This window comes from Leucoraja erinacea, chromosome 14 (assembly GCF_028641065.1).
Source record: "Leucoraja erinacea ecotype New England chromosome 14, Leri_hhj_1, whole genome shotgun sequence".
NCBI lineage: Eukaryota > Metazoa > Chordata > Chondrichthyes > Rajiformes > Rajidae > Leucoraja > Leucoraja erinaceus.
In genome coordinates this window covers 44,907,807-44,931,596 of record NC_073390.1, presented here as the reverse complement: position 1 = coordinate 44,931,596, position 23,790 = coordinate 44,907,807, and the positions used below count along the sequence as shown (strand labels likewise).

General features: G+C 46.2%; 1 protein-coding gene across 2 annotated transcripts; it reads left to right on the top strand.

The window, feature by feature from the left end:
* The first annotated feature begins 2,349 nt into the window (after positions 1-2,349).
* On the top strand, positions 2,350-23,548 carry LOC129703669 (dynein axonemal assembly factor 11). 2 transcript variants are annotated; one of them, XM_055646314.1, is made up of 7 exons: positions 2,350-2,527; positions 7,197-7,347; positions 12,991-13,084; positions 14,582-14,700; positions 17,959-18,101; positions 21,094-21,291; positions 22,573-23,548. In XM_055646314.1, exons 1-7 carry the CDS (start codon positions 2,517-2,519, stop codon positions 22,682-22,684), a joined length of 828 nt encoding a protein of 275 aa, XP_055502289.1. In that variant the 5' UTR covers positions 2,350-2,516; the 3' UTR covers positions 22,685-23,548. The 2 variants fall into 2 exon arrangements, with proteins under 2 accessions (XP_055502289.1, XP_055502288.1); XM_055646313.1 differs by lacking the exon at positions 2,350-2,527 and having other exon boundaries at positions 6,603-7,347; positions 22,573-23,547.
* The last annotated feature ends 242 nt before the right edge of the window (positions 23,549-23,790 follow it).

Genomic DNA, 23,790 nt, shown 5'->3' with positions numbered 1-23,790 from the left:
CTAAGTGACAATAAACAGGAGGTATGACCTGCGGAAAGGATATTTAGACATCTTTAACATCATCGCTCACCTTAGCTGTTATTGATCTGCTAATCAGCAATGTGCTTTTGTGTTTTTTATGACTGTCAGCAGATCAGTTTCCCCTCCTGGGATAAATAATGAGAAAAAAACGTTTTCACCCAAGAGAGTTGTGAATTTGTGGAATTCTCTGCCACAGGAGGCCAATTCACTGGATGAATTTAAAAGAATTAGATAGAGCTCGCGGAATCAAGGGATATGGGGAGAAGGCAGGCACGGGTTACTGATTGTGGACGATCAGCTATGATCACAATGAATGGCAGTGCTGGCTCGAAGGGCCGAATGGCCTCCTTCTGCACCTATTTTCTATGTTTCTCTGTTTCTAATTAGCCTGCGAACCTGTCTGTCTTTGGAGTTTGGGAGCAAACCGAAGATCTCGGAGAAAACCCATGCAGGTCATGGGGAGAGCGTGCAAACTCCGTACAGACAGCCTCCCCGTAGTCAGGATCGAACCCTGGTCTCTGGCGCTGTTAGCGTTGTAAGGCAGCAACTCTACCGCTGCGCCATGTAAGGAATCCAAATTTCTTTAGACTGGGCAATAACTTACAGGAATATTTATGGTGCTATACACACATGGGTTTATTGATGCAATAGTAAATGATTCAATTAACTTTTTGGCACTTTGTCGATGCCTGAAACATGGCGAGTCTCCGTGTACTGTCCAGGTGAGGACTGCTACTTGATTTTAATGGGTTCTGAGCAAAACTGACCATTTCACTGCACCCAGGTACAAGTGACAATGAAGTATCATTGAATTCCATTTGTTTAAACCAAAGTTACCTTTAGTGCCCACTTCTAAAATGTCCTGTAAGACCATAAAATCATAACAATACCACAAAAAATATAGGAGCAGAATTAGGCCATTCAGCCCATCAAGTCCACTCCGTTACTCAATCAGCGCTGATCTATTTTTTTCTATGGTGTGGGCAAGTTAGGCCGAATGGCCTGTTTCCATGCTGTATGACTCTATGTCATACAGCATGGAAACAGGCCATTCGGCCCAACTTGCCCACACCAGTCAACCCAACATGTCCCACCTGCCTGCGTTTGGTCCATATTCCTCCAAACCTGCTGAGTTTCTCCAGCACTTTTGTCTACCTTCGATTTTCCGGCATCTGCAGTTCCTTCTTAAACACTGTCCTATCCATGTACCTGTCTACCTGCTTCTTAAATGTTGGGATAGTCCCTACCTCCTCTGGCAGCTTGTTCCATACATCAACCACCCTTTGTGTGAAAAAGCTACCCCTCAGATTCCTATTACATTTCATCCCCTTCACCTTAAACCTTTAGTCCTCGATTCACCTACTCTGGGCAAGAGACTCTGTTCCTCTACCCGATCTATTCCTCTCGTGATCTTAAACAATGTCACCATTGACTAATCAAGAACATATGAATCTCAGCTTTAAAAGTGTCCAATATGTTATGCCAATAAATTCCACAGATTCACCACACTCTCCCTAAAGAAATTCCTCCTCATCTCCATTCTGAAGGTTTGTCCTTTGATTCTGAGGCTGTGCCCTCTGGTCCAAGACTCTCCCAGTACGGGAAACATCTTTTCTCTAGGGCAGCTTACACCCCAGTGGTACGAACACTGACTTCTCTAACTTCATGTAGCCCTTGCTTTCCCTCTCTCTCCATTCACCTCCCCCTTCCCAGTTCTTTGACCAGTCTTAATGTCTCCGACTACATTTGATCTCTGTTTGCTATGTTGTTACTTTCTCGCAACTAACAATGATCTATAGGTGGTTTAAAAATGCCGGAGTAACTCAGCGGGACAGGCAGCATCTCTGGAGAGAAGGAATGGGTGACGTTTCGGACTGAGACCCATTCTTCAGTCTGGCGTTGCTGGCTCGAAGGGCCGAATGGCCTCCTCCTGCACCTATTTTCTATTTTCTATGTTATATGACCAGAATCGTCACTCATTAGTTCTCTCCAGGGATGCTGCCTGCCCTGCTGAGTTACTCCAGCATTTTGTATGTACCTTCAATTTAAACCAGCATCTGCAGTTCTTTCCTAACGATGATCTATTCCACATCTTCCTTGATCTCCATTCCCCTTGGTCCTGTTTTTACACCCCACACTTCCTTATCTATACACCGCTCTGCACCGCTCTCTCCCCTGACATCGGTCTGAAGAAGGGTCTCGACCCGAATCGTCACTCATTCCTTCTCTCCAGAGATGCTGCCTGTCCCGCTGAGTTACCCCAGCATTTTGTGTCTATCCTCTGTATGAACTGGCTTAATCATCACCTTGTTGTGACGTGCAACCCAAGATGCATCTTAACGTCCATCTCATGTGTCCGGCACCACAGCTTCACGACGTTGCCAGGCAACAGGCCAGGCTGCTTCACCGCCTCATGCAGTCAGCACAATTAACCTTGTTTACATCGGTTGTCAATGTCCAAGCAGCTCAGAAGGCAACTGTAAAAGTGGCCCGACATGTCAGAAAGGTAAGAGCTGCAAAAGAGAGAGAGTTAGAATGACAAGGTTGCAACATCGAATAGGGCAAAGACATCTCGATGGGACCTACTGAAGATAAAGTCTAGCAGGTTCATTACTTGTTGACTCCAAGCATAAATTTGTAGAGTTACTAACTAACGCAGCAAGAACACTGTTATCTTGTCAAGGTTGTGTATATATTGGTATTGTGTTTCACAACTGTTGGTTCTGGTTAAATAAGCGCTTTACATTCTTGATTCAGTTACATCTGCTCAAATATCCGGTTACTATGGTTACTTCATGCAGAGTACTGAAGCATAATTGTAATCTAAACCTGAGCAGTCAGTCCTAAAGAGCCTGTCCCACTTGGGCGACCTAATCTGCGAGTTCTAGCGAGTTTGCCCTCGACTCATATTCGCAGCATGGTCGACACAAGGTCGTAGGAGGTCTTCGTAACTCTCCTTCATGCTCAAGAGTGGTCTCCGCATACTCGAGGCCTCAGCTAGGCAGCGGTGTTTTTTTCAATATGTTAAAAAATGCCCGCGAGTAAAAAAAGGTCCACATGAAAAAATCGATACTTTTTTTACTCGTAGGTTTAGTCGTAGTAGGTCGTAGTAGGCATGTTAGTCGTAAGTAATCGAGGGTAGTCAAAGGTAGTCGTAGATAGTCTTCATCATAGTCGAAGGGAGGTTGAAGGAGGTCGTCTTCACTCCACTATTCGGTGTCCAATTTTCCCAAAGTTAGTCGTAGCTAGTCTAAGTTGGTCTTCAACATAGTCGAAAGAGGTCTCCAACATAGTCGTAGGAGGTCTTCAATATGTCATTTTTTCAAACTCTTCTAAACTTGCCAATTAGGTCGCCCAAGTGGGACAGACCCTTAACTTTCCTCTCAAAACTAAACATTTTATATCAGAATTCAGGTTCAGAATCAAAGACTAATTTGTTGTCATTTGCACCAGGGTGCAATGGAATTCTTTGTTTGCATGAAGCCCACAGAGTAAACAGTACACAAACAATAATGGTAACTGCAATAATGAAAACAATGGCTGGTATAAAACAGCAGAGTTGTGTAAAGATTGTGCAAAGAGAGTGCTCCGATCGTTGGCCTGGTGAGTTTGGCATCGTGGAGCTGTGGTCTGCGGAGCTTCTAGCCGCGGGCGTGGCGTGGACTTACCATCCGGAATCTGGGATCCCTTGCCGGGGATCGCCGGAGAAGAGCTCCGACTGCCGGCCTGCGGCCTATAACATCCTGAAGCCGCGCGCGGTCTCCGGTAGGAAAGTGCCGATTCGGGCACTCCAAGCTGCGGAGTGTGTTTGACCGCCCCGATGTAGGAGTTTGGATCATCACGACGAGGGGGTCTGTACATCCGGGCAGTCCGTAGCGGCGACTACGGAGGGTTCATGGCCCCGACCACGGTTGAACAAAGGAGGAGGACGGACTGAACTATGTTGCCTTCCACCACAGTGAGGAATGCTGTGGTGGATGTTTGTGTTGAATTCTATAGGGTATTGTGTGTTCTTTTTTTAAGTGTATCGCTGCTGGCAAATTCATTTCACTGCACCTTCGGGTGCCTGTGACAAATAAATTTGACTTTGACTTTGAAGATTGTAGTGCAAAATACAAATGGTGCAATAGAATATTAAAGTGTAACGGAATAACTAGTCAGCACGGTGGCTCAGCGGTAGAGTTGATGTCTTGCAGCGTTAGAGACCTAGGTTCCATCCTGACCACGGGTGCTGGCTGTACGGAGTTGGTACATTCTCCCTGTGCTCCAGTTTCCTCCCAACACTCCAAAGACGTGCAGGTGTGCAGGTTAATTGGCTTGTGTAATTTGTAAATTGTCTCCAGTGTGTGGAATGGTGCTACTGTACGGGGTGAGAGGTGGTAGGCGCGGACTCGATGGGCTGTGCTATATCTCTGAACTAGAGTTAATAGGACTGTAATAGGACTGATCAGAGTTAATAGGACGGTAATAGGACCGATCAGCGACAACGATGAGTCAGTCTACAGGGATGAGATCCAGCACCTGACAACCTGGTGTGCCAACAATAACCTCGTCCTCAACTCCAAAAAGACGAAGGAGATTATTGTTGACTTCAGGCAAACCAAAGGAGGCAGTCATACCGCCATCCATATAAACGGGACTGAGGTGGAGCGCGTCTCCAGCTATAAATTCCTCGGAGTACATATCTCGGAGGACTTGTCCTGGTCAACACCTCCAAGCTGATCAAAAAGGAACAGCAGCGCCTTTACTTCCTGAGGAGGCTCAAGAAAGCCCACCTGTCCCCCCAGATCCTGACCAACTTTTACCACTGTACCATAGAGAGTATCCTGACCACCTGCTTCACGGTATGGTACAGCAGCTGCACTGCTGCGGACAGGAAGGCACTACAACGGGTGGTGAAAACCGCGCAACACATCATCGGTGCCCCGCTCCCTGCCATGGATGTCCTCCACTGAAAACGGTGTCTGAGACGGGCTGGGAAGATCATCAAAGACCCCTCACACCCCAACCATGGACTGTTTGCCCTCCTCCCATCAGGGAGGCGGTACAGGAGCCACAGGTCACGTACTAGTAGGATGAGGAACAGCTTCTACAATAACACAATTACATTGCTGAACTCGGAGTCCCGACGATAGATTTCTCTGGTCCCTCCGTCCCCTTTGTTTAATCATTCTGTATTTCCTGATTATTCTGTATCTTCCCTCTTTCTATTTTTTTTGTTTTTCTTTATGTACAACTAATACGGACTGACGCAAAACTGCATTTCGTTGTACTGATACTTGCATTTGTGCGATGACATTAAAGTTGAATTGAATTGAATTGAATTGAGTCTAAAGAATGAGATACAGTTTATGATAAGAGAATATGGCCGTGTCTATGGGAATGGGGTGTGAAAGAGGTGCTTGGTTCACTCTTGTGATAGCAGTGGGGAAGATGATGTTCTTGAGTCTGGACGTCCAAGCATCCAAGCTCCTGTGTCCTCTCCCAGAAGGTAGAAGAGAGAAAGGGAACGGCCAGGGTGGCGGGCATCCTCGATGATACCTTCCAGCCTTCAGGAAGATGAACTGGATGGAAGCCCATGACAGGCACAAGTGCTGGGGTGACTCAGCGGGTCAGGCAGTGGGTCCAGAAGACATGGATAGATGATGTTTCAGGTCCGGACTAAAGACGGACCCCGACCCGAAATGTCAACTATCTATGTTCTCCAGAGATGCTGCCTGACCCTTTGCATTATTCCAGCATTTTGTGTCTATCTTTGGTAATAAGCCAGCATCTGCAGTTCATTTCTGTTACATTTTAGATGGGAGCCCATGATGGTTGGGCTATGCATCAGACAGCCAGTTGTCATCAGTGGGGGAACATCTCATCAGAATACTTTCTATCGTGCATGTGTAGATGTTGTGGAAATGCCTTTTAATGATTTATTTCCCATACTTTGTTTCATTGTTATACATCCTGTCATCAAAAGTGGTGTCATCGGTGAACTTAAAGATTAAATCCCAGCATGAGCAGTTTGGTATTTAGATTAGAGATACAATCTGGGAACAGGCCTCTTGGCTCACCGAATCTATCGATCACCCATTCACACTTGTTCCACGTTACCCCACTTTCTCATCCGTTCCCCACATACAAGGGGCAATTTACAGAGGGCCAATTGACTGACAAACCCGCACGTCTTTGGGATGCGGGAGGAAATCGAGGCACCCGCAGGAAACCCACACGGTCACAGGGAGAACGTACAAACTCCGTACAGACAGAACCCGTAGTCAGGATTGAACCCTGGTCACGTGCGCTATAAGGCAGCAACTCTGCCACTGTACCACTGTACCCTGAGCTGCCAAGACAGAGGCTTGGAAGGCAAGTCCTGCGAAATGGTCTAGGATAATCTTGGTGGCAGAATTAAAAACCAGATGTCCGTGAAATACTCATTGTGGGTTATGAAGGGTTTTGTGTTTCGAGTTTACAAAGTAATGAATGGACAAGGAAATAAAACCAGCTTCACTTTGGATACATAGTCTGGATATTTTTTTGAAATTTGATAGGAATTATCTTGAATCAGATATCCTCATTGATTTGAATCAAATGAAGTTGATTCAAATCAACTCAAAATTGTTGAGATAGACAGTGCTGGAGTAACTCAGTGGGTCAGGCAGCATCAATGGAGAATAGAGATGGGTGACGTTTCAGGTCAGGCCCCTTCTGCAGACGGAAAGTAGAGGGGAGGGAACTGGAGGTAAGGAAAGGCCAAGACAAATCAGGGCCAGCAACAGTTGACCAAGGAAAGCTGGAGCCCACAATGGGCCATTGTTGGCTGGGGAAGAGGTGATAACGAAGGGATACAAGGATGCGAACAGAGGAACTAGAAGGATGACTAGGGTGAGGGGGAGAGGAGGGGAGGGGCGATTGTATGCAAGGGTTACTTGAAATTAGAGAAATTCACGTTCATACCGCTGCGGTGTAAGCTGCCCAAATGAAATATGAGGTGCTGTTCCTCTAATTTGCATGTGGCCTCACTCTGACCGTGGAGGAGGCTCAGGACAGAAAGGTAATTGGGAATGGGGTTAGATCAGCCATGATAGAATGGCGGAGTAGACTCGACGGGCCGAATGCCCCAATTCTGCTCTTTTGTCTTATGAACCGATGTTAACTCGTGCTCGAACAAATTTCTGTTGCAGTTCTTCAGGGGTGAACATGAGTCGTCGGACTCGGTCTAAGACTCAACCCTCGCCATGGTCCGACCTCAGTGACCGCAGCAACCCACAGGCCGTGCCCTGCGGACGCAAAGACACCTTGCAACAGCACAGCGATTCTGGAATAGCATCACCTGTAAGTCCCGCAAAGGCTTGCCCTCTCTGACCAAACATGCAGGCGGCAGCAACGACGGAAGAGACTAGAAACTAAAATGTCAGACATTTTCAAATGGTTTTGCAGGTAGAAAAATAAAAAAATCACTGCTGTTTAACAATAGCGCTGTTATACAAGGGAAGTGCTCTGAATATCATATCATTTGTGGGATTTTGAATGAAAAAATGAACTGATGTTCAGTATATTTCACTACTATTGCCACGTGCAGTGTTCAATCCAGTCATTGAAGTTCATAAGTTATAAAAACATAGAAACATAGAAAATAGGTGCAGGAGGAGGCCATTCGGCCCTTCAAGCCTCATACTTTATCTTTTCACCCCGTATTGCCCTTTTGTTACCTTCTGTTGTCCTTTAAAAGCTTACCAATCCTCTGGCTTCCTGCTACTCTCTGCTCTGTTATACACCTTATCCCATCCCTAACTTCCTTTGTCAGCCACGGTTACCTCCTACTCCCCTTAGAATCTTTCTTAATCTTTGGAATGAATATAGGAGCAGAATTAGGTCATTCGGCCCATCAAGTCTACTTTGCTATTCAATCATGGCTGATCTCTCTTTCTCTCTTAATCCCATTCTCCTGCCTTCTCCCCATAACCCTTGGCACCCGTACTAAAGACGAATGTGTCAATCTCCGCCTTAAAAATATCCATTGACACGGCCTCTGATGAATTCCACAGATTCACCACCCTCTGATGAAAGACTATACATGGTTACAACCAAGCCGTCCACAGTGTACAGATACAGGAGAGGGGAATAACGTCTAGTGCAAGATAAAGTCAAGTGAAGTCCGATAAAAGATTGTCCAAGGGTCTCCAATGAGGTGGATAGTAGGTCAGGACAGCTCAATAGCTGATGATAGGATGCCTAATAACAGCTGGGAAGAAAATGTCCCAAATCTGGAATAACAGCTGGGAAGAAATTGTCACTGACCTGCACATGTGACAATGAAGAAGCATTGAAGCACTAGATGTTCATGTTTTGTGCAAGGCCAGGGACCAGGGGTGAGGTGCTTCACATAGCTCTGTGCATTATGCTGCGGGAAAAATTAGACAGTGGCTTGGAGTTAAGGAATTTGGGAATTTGAGGTGGCCCAAAGTTTGTATAACCAATGAACCAAGCTTTAAAGTGTGGCCACCTATATAATATAGGAAACACAACATCATTTGATAACGGCAAGATAATTTACTTTGGGGCTAGAATAACCTTGGCTGGGATACCCAGAGAACATCTTTCCTTTCAGAGTACGGTGGCGCAGCAGTAGAGCTACTGCCTTACAGCACCAGAGACCCTGGTTCGATCCTGACAATGGGTGCTTGTCAGTACGGACTTTGTACGTTCTCCCCGTGACCTGCGTGGGTTTTCTAAGAATTCTGGTTTCCTCCAGCGATCCAAAGACATGCGGGGTTTGCAGGTTAATTGGCTTGGTTATAAATATAACATTGTCCCTAGTGTGTGTAGGATAGTGTTAGTGTGCCGGGATCGCTGGTCGGTGCGGACTGGGTGCCGATGGGCCTGTTTCTGCACTATATCTCTAAACTAAACTAAACTCAACTAAATCAGAGCGATTCAAACTACAAAGTTCACGAATGGACAGGTTTAGTTCACTGCCTGTTCCTTTCTGATATATTTTTACGAGATGTGGTTAAATATACTAGCTAGGTATATGTACTGCTATTGACTATTTATTTGTCTGTTTGTTATTTTTTATACCTACTGAACTTTTTATTGTTGTTCATTATGGATTTTACAGAGTACTATTTTACATGGTTTAATGGTTCAATGGTGCCTTATTTGTTACATATGCAACTGCGCAGCGAAGTTCCTTTTGCGTACATAACACATGCAGGCTCCGCCATTTTAGGAACCATAATTCAAAGTCCAAAGTCCGGTTGACCAGTGCGCTAGGTACATTCAGAGAACTTGTTTATACGGGCAGCCTATAGCTAGGAAAAATCCAAGAAGAACCCGACAACAACCTTCAAGGGGGCAGCACTGTGGCGCAGTGGTAGAGTTGCTGCCTTACAGCACCAGAGACCCAGGTTCAATCCTGACCACGGGTGCTGTCTGTACAGAGTTTGTACGTTCTCCCTGTGACCCGTGTGGGTTTCCTCTGGGTGCTCTGGCTTCCTCCCACACTCCAAAGACGTACAGGTTTGAAGGTTAATTGGCTTAATTGGGTAAAATCATGAATTGTTCCCAGTGAGTGTGGGATAGTGTTTGTGTACGGGGTCGGTGGGTTGAGGGGCCTGTTGCTGCACTGTATCTCTAAGGTCTGAAGTCTAACAGTAAAGAAAGACTTCCTCACAAAAAATAGAATGTATCGGAACCTTTCATTGATTTTTTAATTTTGTTTGAGCTCCAATTCTTTGGACCGGACAGTGAAATATAATTCTATGTCTGTGCGTAAATCATATTTGATTTATTAAGCACCATTTTGTAACCACAAATAAATGTGACTAGGAAGAAATTTCAAACAATAATTTTGTGGTTACTCGCCCAACCGATGCGAAACATTTAAGTTCGATTTTTTTGTGTAATTTAGCTTATTCGGCAATTCCACGTGAACTTTTGTTTAAGAAAGAACTGCAGATGCTGGAAAAATCGAAGGTAGACAAAAATGCTGCAGAAACTCAGCGGGTGAGGCAGCATCTATGGAGTGAAAGAATAGGTGACGTTTCAGGTCTCGATACCTATTCCTTCGCTCCATAGATGCTGCCTCACCTGCTGAGTTTCTCCAGCATTTTTGTCTATCGTCACGTGTACTTTTGCTCTTTTCAACGATGGTTAATAATTCGCCACTTAAACACAGTTGTAATTGTGAACCTACAAATGGGGTTGGCTTTTTCCATTTACGAGCTAGGTCTTTGTTTTGGAAACATACTGCCTGCTCAGACTGTGCAACCTGCTTGCGGAAACAAGGTCGTATTTGATAATATAAATATCACGTGAAGGCAAGAGAGGGACTTGTCTAATAATGAGAGGTCACATTGAATATTGTTGAAGAGTTGTGAGTGTTTTAGTGTCATAAAGTATGTCCCGAAACGGAACAATGACATTCTTACCTGCTGCAGCACGACTGATGTGTAAACATGTTTAAGAAGGAAATGCAGATGCTGGAAAATCGAAGGTAGACAAAAATGCTGGAGAAACTCAGCGGGTGAGGCAGCATCTATGGAGCGAAGGAAATAGGTGACGTTTCGGGTCGAGACCCTTCTTCACAGTACTCTGTAAAATCTGTAATAGAGTCATAGTCAAACAGCCTGGTCCAACTGGCCCTTCGGTCCCCCCCCCCCCCCCCCCCCCCCCCCCCCCCATCCGATCACATGTCCCATCTACACTAGTCCCACCTGAATGTGTTTGGCCCATATCCCTCTAAACCTGTCCTATCCATGTACCTGTCTAAAATGTTTCTTAAACGTTATGATAGTCCCTGCCTCAACTACCTCCTCCGGCACCCAACACCCTTCGTGAGAAAAAGTTACCGCTCGGGTACCTCTCAATGCCTCAGGTATTAAATCTTTCCCCCCTCACCATAAACCTTTGTCCACTGGTCCTCGATTCACCTACTCTGAGCAAGAGACTCTGTGCATCTACCCGATCTATTCCTCTCAGTATTTTGAACACAGAAGATCATGAATAAACAACAACAAAAAAAGTGTTGTTTTTTCAACTTACCGAACTTTTTTTTGTTGCTTAGTCATGTTCTTATATATATATATATATACACACAGAGTAATCACTGGTCAGCGCAGACTCGGTGGGTCGAAGGGCCTGTTTCTGTACTGTTTCAAAAGTCTACAGACATATATAAACCGTTAAAATTTACTTATCCAGCCCCTTAATGATGCAGCAATGATAACAGGCCCTTCGGCCCACCCAGTCCACGTCGACCTTCTATCACCTGTTCACACGAGTTCTATGTTACTCTACATCGTGTCATCCGCCTCCTACACACTTGAATAAACTCAGAGACTAAGAGTGCTCTAACAGTTCAGTGCACTCTATGGTGGCACTAACTGGTTGTTGATTGATTGAGCAACGAGGGGGATGGGTGGTTAGTGAGTTAGTTGGAGTTAGTTCGCTGAAATTGGAGAATTGAACATTCATACCGCTGGGTTTAGTTTTGTTTAGTTTAGTTTAGAGATACAGAGCGGAAACAGGCCCTTCAGCGCACCCAGTCTGCACCGACCTGTGATCCCCGCACATTAACACTATCCAACACACCATTTACACATTCAGCAAGCCAATGAACCTACAAACCAGTGCATCTTTGGAGTGTGGAAGAAAATTGAAGATCTTGGAGAAAACCCACACAAGTCACAGGAAGAACGTACAAACAGACATGCACCCGTAGTCAGGATCGAACCCGGCTCTCCGGTGCTGCAAGCGCTGTAAGGCAGCAACTCTACCGCTGCACCACCGTGCTGCTACCCAAGCTGAATATGAGGTACTGTTCCTCCAGTTTGCATGTGGGGTCAAGGGAAGAGCTTTCATGTCGTGACCCTGTATCCACCAATCTTTCCACCGCCATGAACAAGCAGCACAAAAAGCACAAGAACACCATTGTATGCAGATGCTGAGAAGTGTGGGCAGCTCTGGCTGAAAAAACTCTAATCTTGTGCGTGGCCAATAACTAAGGGAGCCCCCGCCAGCGGCTTTTTTTTTCCCCGAGAAGACTGAGGAAGTTTGGCATGGACACCAGCATCCTCACAAACTACTACAGTTGCACCATCGAGAGTCTGCTGACGGGCTGCATCACAGTCTGGTACGGGAACTGTTCTGCCCACAGCCGCAAATCACTACAGAGAGTGGTGAAGGCGGCACAGCACATCACTGGCAACTGTCTCCCGGCCATTCAGGACATTTTCCACTGGCGGTGCCTGCGGAAGGCACACAGCATCATCAAGGACCACAGCCACCCAGCACACAGACTATTTGCCTTGTTACCGTCAGGCAGACAATACAGGAGCATGGCTGCACGCACCACCAGACTTAAGAACAGTTTTTATCATCAGGCCATCAGGCTTCTGAACTCATAAACACATCATATATGTTGATTGCTTTATTTATTATTGTCTTTTACCTACCAATGTCACTTTTATCTTATCTTATTTTATCTTATTTTTTATCCTTGTAATATCATTGCTAAGGTGACCCGTGGTCTTGTCTAACACATTTCATTGTACCATTGACCCTGTGTTAACCTACATATAACAAATAAAACTGAACTGAACTGAGCCGGTAAGAATAAGAAGTTTGCATGTGACCTCACTCTGGCAATGGAAGTGGCCCTGGACAGAAAGGTCAGTGTGGGAATGGAAAAGGGAGTTAAAATGGTTGGCAACCAGGAGATCGCGTAGGCCTTGACAGGCCGAGACCACGTATTAGTAAGTAGCTGGGAGGCAAGATGATTTATTAACCACAAGATACAGCCAAGAAAATGTTTTTTTAATTAATCTGTATTGATTTAAGCAATTAATGTGGAATAATTTTGTGTCTTTTGATCATATCATCTAGTGTTAGATTAATTAAATAATAATGGTGTTTAATTAACAGTGAAATGCTGGACAATTAAAATCTCTGAATTTCTTCATGGTTTTTTCGCAGTTACCATCAGGCAAATTTAAGTTTAAAATCTGGCACGAGATTGAAGGAAACAACATCAAAGGAACTCAACTACATTCTCCAAGAGTCAGAGAAGGTACATCAACATTAACAGACAATACACAGTATAGAGGTATTGAGTATAGATGCTGGGAGATTGTGTTGTAGTTATATAAGAAGTCTCAAGGGTCAAGGGTCAAAAGTGTTTTATTGTCATGTCTCCCAGATAGAACAATCAAATTCTTACTTGCTGCAGCACAACAGAATATATAATCATAATAAATAATATAACAAAAACTCAGGAAAAAAAGAACAAACAGTAACAGTGCAATAATAATAATAACAGTCCATTGTAGTTCTGGTGGCTGTAGGGAAGAAGCTGTTCCTGAACCTGGACATTACAGTTCTCAGGCTCCTCCTACCTTCTTCCCGATGGCAGTGGTGAGATGAGTGTGTGACCAGGATGGTGTAGGTCTGATGATGTTGGCTGCCTTTTTGAGGCAGCGACTGCGATAGATCCCTTCGATGGTGGGGAGGTCAGAGCCGGTGATGGCCTGGGCCGTGGTCCCAACTTTTTGCAGTCTTCCCCGCTCCTGGACGTTCACATTGCCGAACTAGGCCACAATACCCATAAATATGCACGCCCAGGAATTTGAATTTGAAGTTCTTGACTTGGTGAGGCCGCATTTAAAGTATTGTGTTCAGTTCTGGTCACCCTGTTATAGCAAAGATGTTGTTAACTGGAAAGTTGTACAGAGAATATTTACGAGGATGTTGCCAGGACTCGAGGGTCTGAGCGATAGAGAGACGTTGGACAGGCTGGGACTTTATTCCTTCGAGGGCAGGAGGTTGAGGGGTGATCTTATGGAGGTCACGGTGGCGCAGCAGTGGAGTTGCTGCCATACAGCGAATGCAGCGCCGGAGACCCGGGTTCGATCCCGACTATGGGTGCTGTCTGTACATTCTCCCGGGACCTGCATGGGTTTTCTCCGAGATCTTCAGTTTCCTCCCACACTCCAAAGACGTATAGGTTTGTAGGGTTAATTGGCTTGGTAAATGTTGAAAAAAAGTTGTCCCTAGTGGGTGTAGGATATCGCTGGTCGGCGCAGACCCGATGGGCCGAAGGGTCTGTTTCCACGCTGTATCTCTAAACCTCTAAGGTGTATAAAATCACGAGCGGAATTTTGTTCAGTTTAGTTTAGAGATACAGCGCGGAAACAGGCCCTCGGCCCATGAGTAAAAAAGGTCATGAATTAGGTCGTGAAAGTGGGACAGGCCCTTTACAGAGACCCGGGTTCGATCCTGACCATTGGTGCTGTCTGTACGGAGTTTGTACGTTCTGCCCGTGACCTGTGCGGGTTTTCACTGAGTGCTTCGGTTTCCTCCCACACTCCAAACATGTACAGGTTTGTAGGTCAATTAGCTTCTGTAAATTGTACTTTGTCCATAGTATGTGTGTGTGTGTGTAGTATGGTGCTAGTGTACGGGGTGATCGCTGGTCAGCATGGACTCGGTGGGCCGAAGGGCCTGTTTCAACGTTGTATCTCTAGACTAAACAAAAAGTATGAATTCAATACAATTTCCTCGTTAATAGGTCCTCCTCCTGGGGATCTCTTTCCCAAAGACGGGAAAAGATCTGCACTCGTGAAGAAGGAAAGTCGGGATGAAGAAGCAATGAAACAAAGAAGGCTGGAAAACTGGGAGAACTGTCTGGTGAGGATTGGCAATAGGGGCATTCGACTGTATAATAAAGGGATCCAATAAGGGCAGGTGTGGTGGGTTTTCTCCGAGATCTTCACTTTCCTTCCAAAGACGTCCAGGTTTGTAGGTTAATTGGCTTGGTAAACATGTCCCGTGCATGAGTAGAGTAGGATCTTTGGGCGGCACCGACCCGCTGGGCTGAAGGACCTGTTTCCATCTTTCCTGTATCTCTAATCTAAACTAAAGACCTGTTTCCTGTATCTCTAAACTAGACTAAACCGCTTGATAATGCATATTAAAGAAACTTTAATACAGCACAGCAACAAAAACTTTTCATTATATCACAGTACAGGTGATTCAAATAACCATCGTTATAATGGTATCCCTTATTGCCGATTGTCCTCTATAACCAAGCAAGGTAGTCACTCCAACCACCTAGTGGTCACTCAAGAGACAAGTCAAGTCAAGAGAGTTTTATTGTCATGTGTCACAGATAGGACAATGAAATTCTTGCTTGCTGCAGCACAACAGAATATGTAAACATAATACAGAACAGGAGATAAAAGTTCAGTGTGTCTATACACCTTAGACCATATATATACACAATAAATAAACAGATAAAGTGCAATAGGCTGTTATTGTTCATAGTTTGTTTGATTGAATTGAATTGAATTGAATTGAATCCAATCCTTTATTTGTCATTCAGACCTTTTGGTCTGAACGAAATGTTGTTGCCTGCAGCCATACATGTAATAATAACAACACACAATAAACACAAATTAACATCCTCCACAGTGAGTTCACCAAGCACCTCCTCACTGTGATGGAGGCAAAAGTCTTAGAGTTACTGTCTCTTCCCTCCTCTTCTCCCTCTGCGCTGAGGCGATACCCCACCGGGCGATGGTAAGTCAGTCCCGCGGTTTAAGCTCCGCGGTCCGGGGTTGGTCGAAGCTGCCGCCCTCCAGTCCAGCGGACGCAGCTGTTGCCACGGGAGCTCCAGAAAACAGGCACCAGCCTGTGACCAGCGAGCTCCCGACGATGTCGTCCACTGGCCTGCGGCCGAGCCCCGGATGCAGGTCGCCGCCGCCAGAATGCCGCCTCAGCCACCGGAGCACCGTCTCCACCCCGCACCGGGCCGTCCACACGAGAGCGTCTCAGCCCCGCACCGCGCTGCCCACACAGGAGTGTCTCAGCCCCGCACTGGGCTGCCCCCACCGGAGCACCTTCCAGCCAGGACCCAGGCCGCCCACACGGGAGTGCCTCAGCCCCGCGCCGTCCATCCTCACCGGAGCGCCGAGACGTGCCGCTGCCCGAACGTTGCCGCAGCTCGAAGACGGCCAGCCTCGCGTTGGTGAGTCCTGGCTGGCTCTACCTCCGGAGCCTCGAGGTTGGTCGCAGGTTGGCGGTCGCCAGCTCCGCCATTAGGCTTCAGCTCAGGCGGGGGAAGAGAAGGGAGATACGACAAAAAAGTTGCATTCCCCCGAAGGGAGAGACAGAAAGCCCTGTTTCAGCCCCCCACCCCCCCACATATAACACCACCTAATAACCAAAAAATTAACTGAACTAGACAAAAAAACAACACAAAAAAGTAAAAGTCTGTCTGACTGCTGGCAAGCCGCAGCTGTTTCACAGCGCCGCCACTTCCGTCGTGTTTAATAGCCTGATGGCTGTGGGGAAGAAGCTGTTCCTGAACCTGGATGTTCCAGATATCAGGCTTCTGTACCTCCTTCCCGATTGCAACGGAGAGATGAGTGTGTGGCCAGGATGGTGTGTGTCTTTGATGATGTTGGCAGCCTTTTTGAGGCAGCGACTACGATAGATCCCATCGATGGTGGGGAGGTCAGAGCCGATGATGGACTGGGCAGTGGTCACAACTTTCTGCAATCTTTTCCGCCACTGGACGTTCACTCCGTGAGACAGCGAGTTGCTTTCAAATACCAAGTTCTTATCAACAGCTAATAATGTTTAGTTTAGTATAGAGGTACAGTGCAGAAACAGGCCCAGCGGCCGGCCCACTGTGTCTGCGCCGACCAGCGATCCCCGCACACTAACACATACTATGGACCAAGCCAATTAGATTATAAACCTGCACCTGTCTTTGGAGCGTGGGAGGAAACCGAAGTTTCCCAGAGAAAACCCCCCACGCAGGTCACTGGAAGAACGTACAAACTCCGTACAGACAGCACCCGTAGTACTGGAGTAACTCAGCGGGTCGGGCAGCATCTGTGGAGAAAATGAATAGGTGATGTTTTAGGTTGGGACCCTTCTTCAGACTGATTGTGGGTGAGACAGAGAGAGAGCTAGGGGGAGGAGAGGCAGGACAAAGTATGGCAGGTGGTGGACACAGTGTAAGGGGGGGCGGTGTTGTTGATAGGCAGACGGTTGGAACAAAAGCCAGAGATGGAGACAGAAGCTGTGAGACAAAAGGATGAAGAGCTGTGAAGCCAGAGGAAGGAATGAAGGAGGAGGCGTCCAAGTTGGACACTGGAGAAATTGAGTCATGGGACGGGGTGGAGGGCGGTGGGTTTGGAGAAGAAAGGGGAAGGATTGTTGGTCATTCAATGTTCATACCGTTGGGATGTGAGCTACCCAAGTGGAACATGAGGTGCTGCTCCTCCAGTTTGCCTCTGACGATGGAGGTGGCCAAGGCCAGAAAGATCAGTATGGGCATAGGAAGGGGAGTTAACATGGTTAGTAACTCGAAGATTCAGCAGGCGTTGGCAGACCGAGCTCAAGTATTCAGTGAAACAGTCGCCGAGTCGATGCTTGGTTTCGCCAATTTGCCAACTGCAGATGCTGGTTTAAACCAAAGATAGGCACAAAAAGCTGGAGTAACTCAGCAGGACAGGCAGCATCTCTGTAGAGAAGGAATGGGTGACGTTTCGGAACGGGACTCTCTGAAGAAGGGTCTTGACCCGAAACGTCACCCATTCCTTCTCTCCAGAGAAGGGTTTCGGCCCGAAACGTTGCCTATTTCCTTTGCTCCATAGATGCTGCTGCACCCGCTGAGTTTCTCCAGCACTTTTGTCTACCTTCGATTTTCCAGCATCTGCAGTTCCTTCTTAAACAACATGCTGCCTGTCCCGCTAAGTTACTCCAGCTTTTTGTGTCTATCTTCAATACAGTTTCATATTGGTCAGGATCACATCGCAAGCTACATTTCAATGCTGAACTCTCTCTAACCTTTCTTGCAACTTTGGTGAAAATCGGGGAGTTTTTTTTGTAAATGAAAGTTTGCTCTCTGATGAAGCTTTAATTTTCATCAAATAGGAAGTGAACCTATCTTATCAAGGCCTTGGTGACCCCTATCAGCTGGAAAACTTGTTTAAGATTCTTCGCAGGTTGATCCGAGTGGAAAAGCTTCAACTGGCTGACAATTTCCTGACTGATCTCAGCTCTGTCAGACTCCCAAGGTAAAGACCAGCTTTCATAACAACTAATATTCAGCCCAGTCCATCACATAGACCAGACTCAATAGACAATAGACAATAGGTGCAGGAATAGGCCTTTGAGCTAGCACCACCATTCACTGTGATCATGGCCAGAGCTGCCAACTCTCACGCATTGAGCGTGAGAATCACAGATTTCGCCCAATTCTCACGGTCTCACGCTGATCACAGAATTTCTCACGGTCTGTCGTGAGAAATTCTGTGACCAACGAGAATTTCAAAACTAATATCAACTGCTTGTGTGCGCGTCTGTTGACAAGACAGCAGCATTCTTATTCTCTGTTATTCTCACTTGACCGAACCATCACACACCTCCAAACCATGTCCCAATGCAAATTTACATTGAAAGACATGAAATGAGTGTCACCCAGTGCAGCAAGTGAGGGCCATGTCCTGCTCCCAGCGGCAGTTGGAATTTAAGGATTTGTGGGAAGCGGCTGACATGAGCGAGGCTGGCAAGCGGCAGGAGAGAGGTACATGGGACGCGGAACCTGGGGGGGGGGGGGCTGCAGCTCCCCACTTTTTTGGCTGGACACGTTTCAATATCTCTGGCTTTCGACGAGGGGCTGCTGTGCTCTAAGCAACCTGGTCGTGGGTGCTGGAGAGCCGGGGAGGAGGGAGGGATGGAAGCAGAAGCAGCGGTGGGGGCAGATGCAGACGGGGAGCTGGGCTGGCGAGTGTTTGCCGGGCTGGCGAGTCGCTCACTGCAGCTTCCGGCCATGGAGCAGCCTCAGTGTAAGAGGCCCGGGCCGCCAGAGGCTTCGGGAGCGTTGCGCCGTGGCCATGAGAGTCTCTGTGCCGAATTCGCCCTGTTGACCGGCATGGACCAGGCTGCGGCTCGGTGCATCCTGGAGGACAACCAGTGGCTGCTAGAAGTAGGTACCAAGCACTGGGTAGAAGCGGTGGAAGATAGTGGCCTTCAAATGGGGGTGGTTGGGGAAAACATCCTGCTTGCCTGCTAGATTTTCACTTACTGTAACTTCTGTGGCAGAGAGTTGTGAATTCTCTGCCACAGAAGGCAGCGGAGGCCAATTCACTGGATGTTTTTGAGAGAGTTACATTTTGCTCTTGGAGCTAGTGAAATCAAGGGAAATGGGGAAAAAACAGGAAAGAGGTACTGATTTTAGATGAACAGCCAAGATCATATTGAATGGCAGTGCTGACTCGGGGCTGAATGCCCAATTCCTGCACCTATTTTCTATGTTTCTATGCCATTCTGAGGCATTTTGAGGCATTCATGCATGGTGGAGGTATAATGTAGTCATAGAGTGATACAGTGTGAAAACAGGCCCTTCGGCCCAACTTGCTCACACCCGCCATCATGTCCCAGCTATGCTACCTGCTTTTGGTCCATATCCCTACAAACCTGTCCTATCCATGTATCAGTCTAACTGTTTCTTAAATGTTGGGATAGTCTCCAACTATTTCCTCTGGCAGCTTGTTCCACACACCCACCACCCTTTGTATGGAAAAAGTTATCCCTTAAAAAGTTACCTCTTAAAAATACTTCAAACAAACAGCATTGAAATCAACCCCCAAAATTCTAGTGTATACAAGCCCAGTCGCTCCATTCTATCAACCTATGACAGTCCCGCCATTCTATGACAACCTATGACATGAGCTTTGTGAACATATGCTGCACTAACAAGAATAACAATAACAAGAATGTCCGTCCTCAAATTTGGAGGCCAAACTGCACACAATATTCCAGGTGTGGTCTCACTTGGGCCCTGTACAACTGCAGAAGGACCTCTTTGCTCCTATACTCAACTCCTCTTGTTATGAAGGCCAACATGCAATTAGCTTTCTTCACTGCCTGCGGTACCTGCCTGCTCCCCACCATCGACTCCATCTACACTTCATGTTGATAAACACAAAATGCTGGAGTAACTCAGTGGGACATGCAGCATCTCTGGAGAGAAGGAAAGGGTCAAGACCATTTTTCAGACTGTCCTGACCCGAAACGTCACCCGTTCCTTCCCTCCAGAGATGCTGCCTGTCCCGCTGAGCAACTCCAGCATTCTGCATCCATCTTCAGTGTAAACCAGCATCTGCAGTTCCTCCCTATACACTTCATAGAAACATAGAAAATAGGTGCAGGAGTAGGCCATTCGGCCCTTCAAGCCTGCACCACCATTCAATATGATCATGGCTGATCATCCAACTCAGTACCCTGTACCTGCCTTCTCTCCATACCCCCTGATCCCTTTAGCCACAAGGGCAACATCTAACTCCCTCTTAAATATGGCCAATGAACTGGCCTCAACTACATTCTGTGGCAGAGAATTCCAGAGATTCACCACTCTCTGTGTAAAAAATGTTTTTCTCACCTCAGTCCTAAAAGATTTCCCCTTTATCCTTAAACTGTGACCCCTTATTCTGGACTTCCCCAATATCGGGAACAATCTTCCTGCATCTAGCCTGTCCAACCCCTTAAGAATTCTGTACGTTTCTATAAGATCCCCCCTCAATCTTCTAAATTCTAGCGAGTACAAGCCGAGTCTATCCAGTCATTCTTCATATTGCCTCAGGAAATCAGCCAAGATAATCAAAGACTTGTCCCTCCCCTGTCATTCCATCTCTCCCTTTGTGTATGGCAGAAGATATGGAAGCTTGAAAACTCACACCACCAGACTCAGGAACAGCTTCTTCCCCTCTGTTCTGTACGGTCCATCCATAAGCTTGAGTACTGTCCAATTCACCTCCACCCCATGTGGACATTGGATGTCGTCTATGGAACTGATGCGCTACAATGCTGAGAACTATATTCTGCACTCAGGTATCTTCCCCTTTGCTATACCTATAGTAAAGAATTTCTGGCCCTAATTGTTAACATTTTATCCTTTTCCAGCAGACACCTGATTTTATATTTTGTCTCGTTTTTTGAGAATTGTATTTATTTTTGCAAAAATACCCGCAACTTGGCTGTGTGACAGATTCCAACTTTATTTTGCAGGTGTAAAGAACTGAATTTGAACAAAAATCATTTATCATCGTTTCAACAACTGCCGAAAATTCCCCAAATCCAGCACTTGTCACTAACTGAAAACAACATAACGACTTTGAGTGGACTTCGTGATCTAGGACCATCTCCTATAAAGTCCCTTACGTTGAAACGGAATCCGTGTGAATTTCAGGACAACTATAGATGCAGGTATGAGCATCGTATCAGTGCTGGGAGAACCTACATTTTGTGGGGCGATGGAATCATTTAATTGCTTATGTGCAAAATCTATTTCATACTTGATGGTAGTTTAGAGGTACAGCATCAATATAACCCCTCGACCCACTGAGTCCGCGCCGACCAGCGATCCCTGCACAGTAACACTATCCTGCACACACTAGGGACAATTTACATTTATACCAAGCCAATTCATCTACAATCCTGTACGTCTTTGGAGTGTGGAAGGAAACCAAAGATTTGGGAGGAAACCCACGCAGGTCACGGGTAGAACATACAAACTTTGCACAGACAGTGCCCGTAGTCAGGATCGAACCCAGGTCTCCGGCGCTTCAAGCGCTGTAAGGAAGCAACTCTACCGCTGCGCCACTGTGACCGCCCAGACTAACCATTAACACAGTCAGTGGAGACAATTAAAAATATGACTATTAGAATTATTTATTTCTAATTCCAAGCTACTGTGCGTAAACAGGCCCTTCAGTCCATCAAGTCCACGCCGACCAGCGATCCCCACACTTTAACACTATCCTACACACACTAGGGACACATTTACATTTTACATTTACACCAAGTCTATTAACCTACAAGCCTGTACGTCTATGGAGTGTGGGAGGAAACCAGAGCTCCTGGAGAAAACCCACGTAGGTCACGTGGAGAACGTACAAACTCCGTACAGTCAGGATCGAACCAGGGTCTCTGGCGCTGTAAGGCAGCAACTCTACCGCTGCGCCACCGAGCCGCCCCAATACAATTCTTCTTTCTACAATTTACCTAGATATCATGTGAAACAAATACCTGTGGCTGAAGTCTTCTTCCTGCCGTACATTTGTTAAGAGCTCAGTAAAGCCACGTGAAATTATGGTTGTGGTGAAATGGGTGTGACTCATGATGGGCCAAGGGGGGGGTAGAGGTGGGGGAACAAAGGCTTGTCTGTTTCTGCTTTGTGAGCGCTTGTTACAATCACATCCTGCATGGTTCAGTTCAGAAAATGTCGACTATTACCGAGTTGAACGGCTGGTTTATGAACCGCTGGTTAAAATCCTGAAAGGTCAGACTGAACCAGAAAAAAAAACCCCACTCCCCTGACATCAGTCTGACGAAGGGTCTCGACCCGAAACATCACCCATTCCTTCTCTCCAAGAGATGCTGCCTGTCCCACTGAGCAACTCCAGAACTTTGTGTCTCCAGCCTTTCATGCTTTATCTCCAAAATAAAACTTACGTTTGAATTGTGTGCTTTCTTATTTATTTTTAGAGTTTTCTCCTCATTGCCAAACCTAAAGACATTAGACGGTATTCCTAAACTGCCAGCTGATTGTTCTCGGCCAGAGACTCCTGTGAAGTCCAAAATGTGCACAGTTTCATAGCTCCTAGATACATCGAGTTACACAGCACGGAAACAGGCCCTTCAGCCCAACACACCCATGCCGACCACTCCACGAACAATCCTATGGAGTTGCCTTTATCATCTTTAATTTTTTTTAATTGTCAGGCATTGCAAAATGTTTTAATACCCCGACCAATAAATAAATAGTTTTGAGTATTTTTGTATCACTTTATTATGTATTTTTATCAGCGAAACTTTTAACTTCCATAAATGTTGTGTTTAATTGTTCATGCAGTATATCATTGTTATTTGTGCAATAAACTTAATATTTATATAACCCTGATAAGATTAAATGTAGAATTACTGAACTGTACACAAAAATGAATTTTGCTGTGCCTCAGTACATGTGACAATCAAGTACCATTGACGGCTTTGTTCAAAATGTTTGCAAATAGCCAATAGATAGTAGACAATAGGTGCAGGAGTAGGCCATTCGACCCTTCGAGCCAGCACCGCCATTCAATGTGATCATGGCTAATCATCCCCAAATCAGTACCCCGTTCCTGCCCTCCCCATATCCCCTGACTCCGCTATCTTTAAGAGCCCTATCTAGCTCTCTCTTGAAAGTATCCAGAGAACCGGCCTCTACCGCCCACCGAGGCAGAGAATTCCACAGACTCACAACTCTCTGTGAGAAAAAGTTTCCCCAGCTCCATTCTAAATGGCTTACCCCTTATTCTTAAACTGTGGCCCCTGGTTCTGGACTCCCCCAACACCGGGAACATGTTTCCTGCCTCTAGAGTGTCCAAACCCTTAACAATCTCATATGTTTCAATAAGAAACCCTCTCATCCTTCTAAACTCCAGAGTGTACAAGCCCAGCCGCTCCATTCTCTCAGCATATGACAGTCCCGCCATCCCGGGAATTAACCTTGTGAACCTACACTGCACTCCCTCAATAGCAAGGTAATTATGGTTGTAAAAGAACACTTTTGTCCATCTTAGTTCATCCTCCTCTCCAGTAAGGTCCGAAAGTCAAAAACAAAATGCTGGAAAAACTCAGTGGGTCAGGCGGCATCTGTGGAGGAAATGGACTGACAACATTTCGGGTCGGGACCTTCTTCAGACTTCAAGCCTGAGGAAAGTT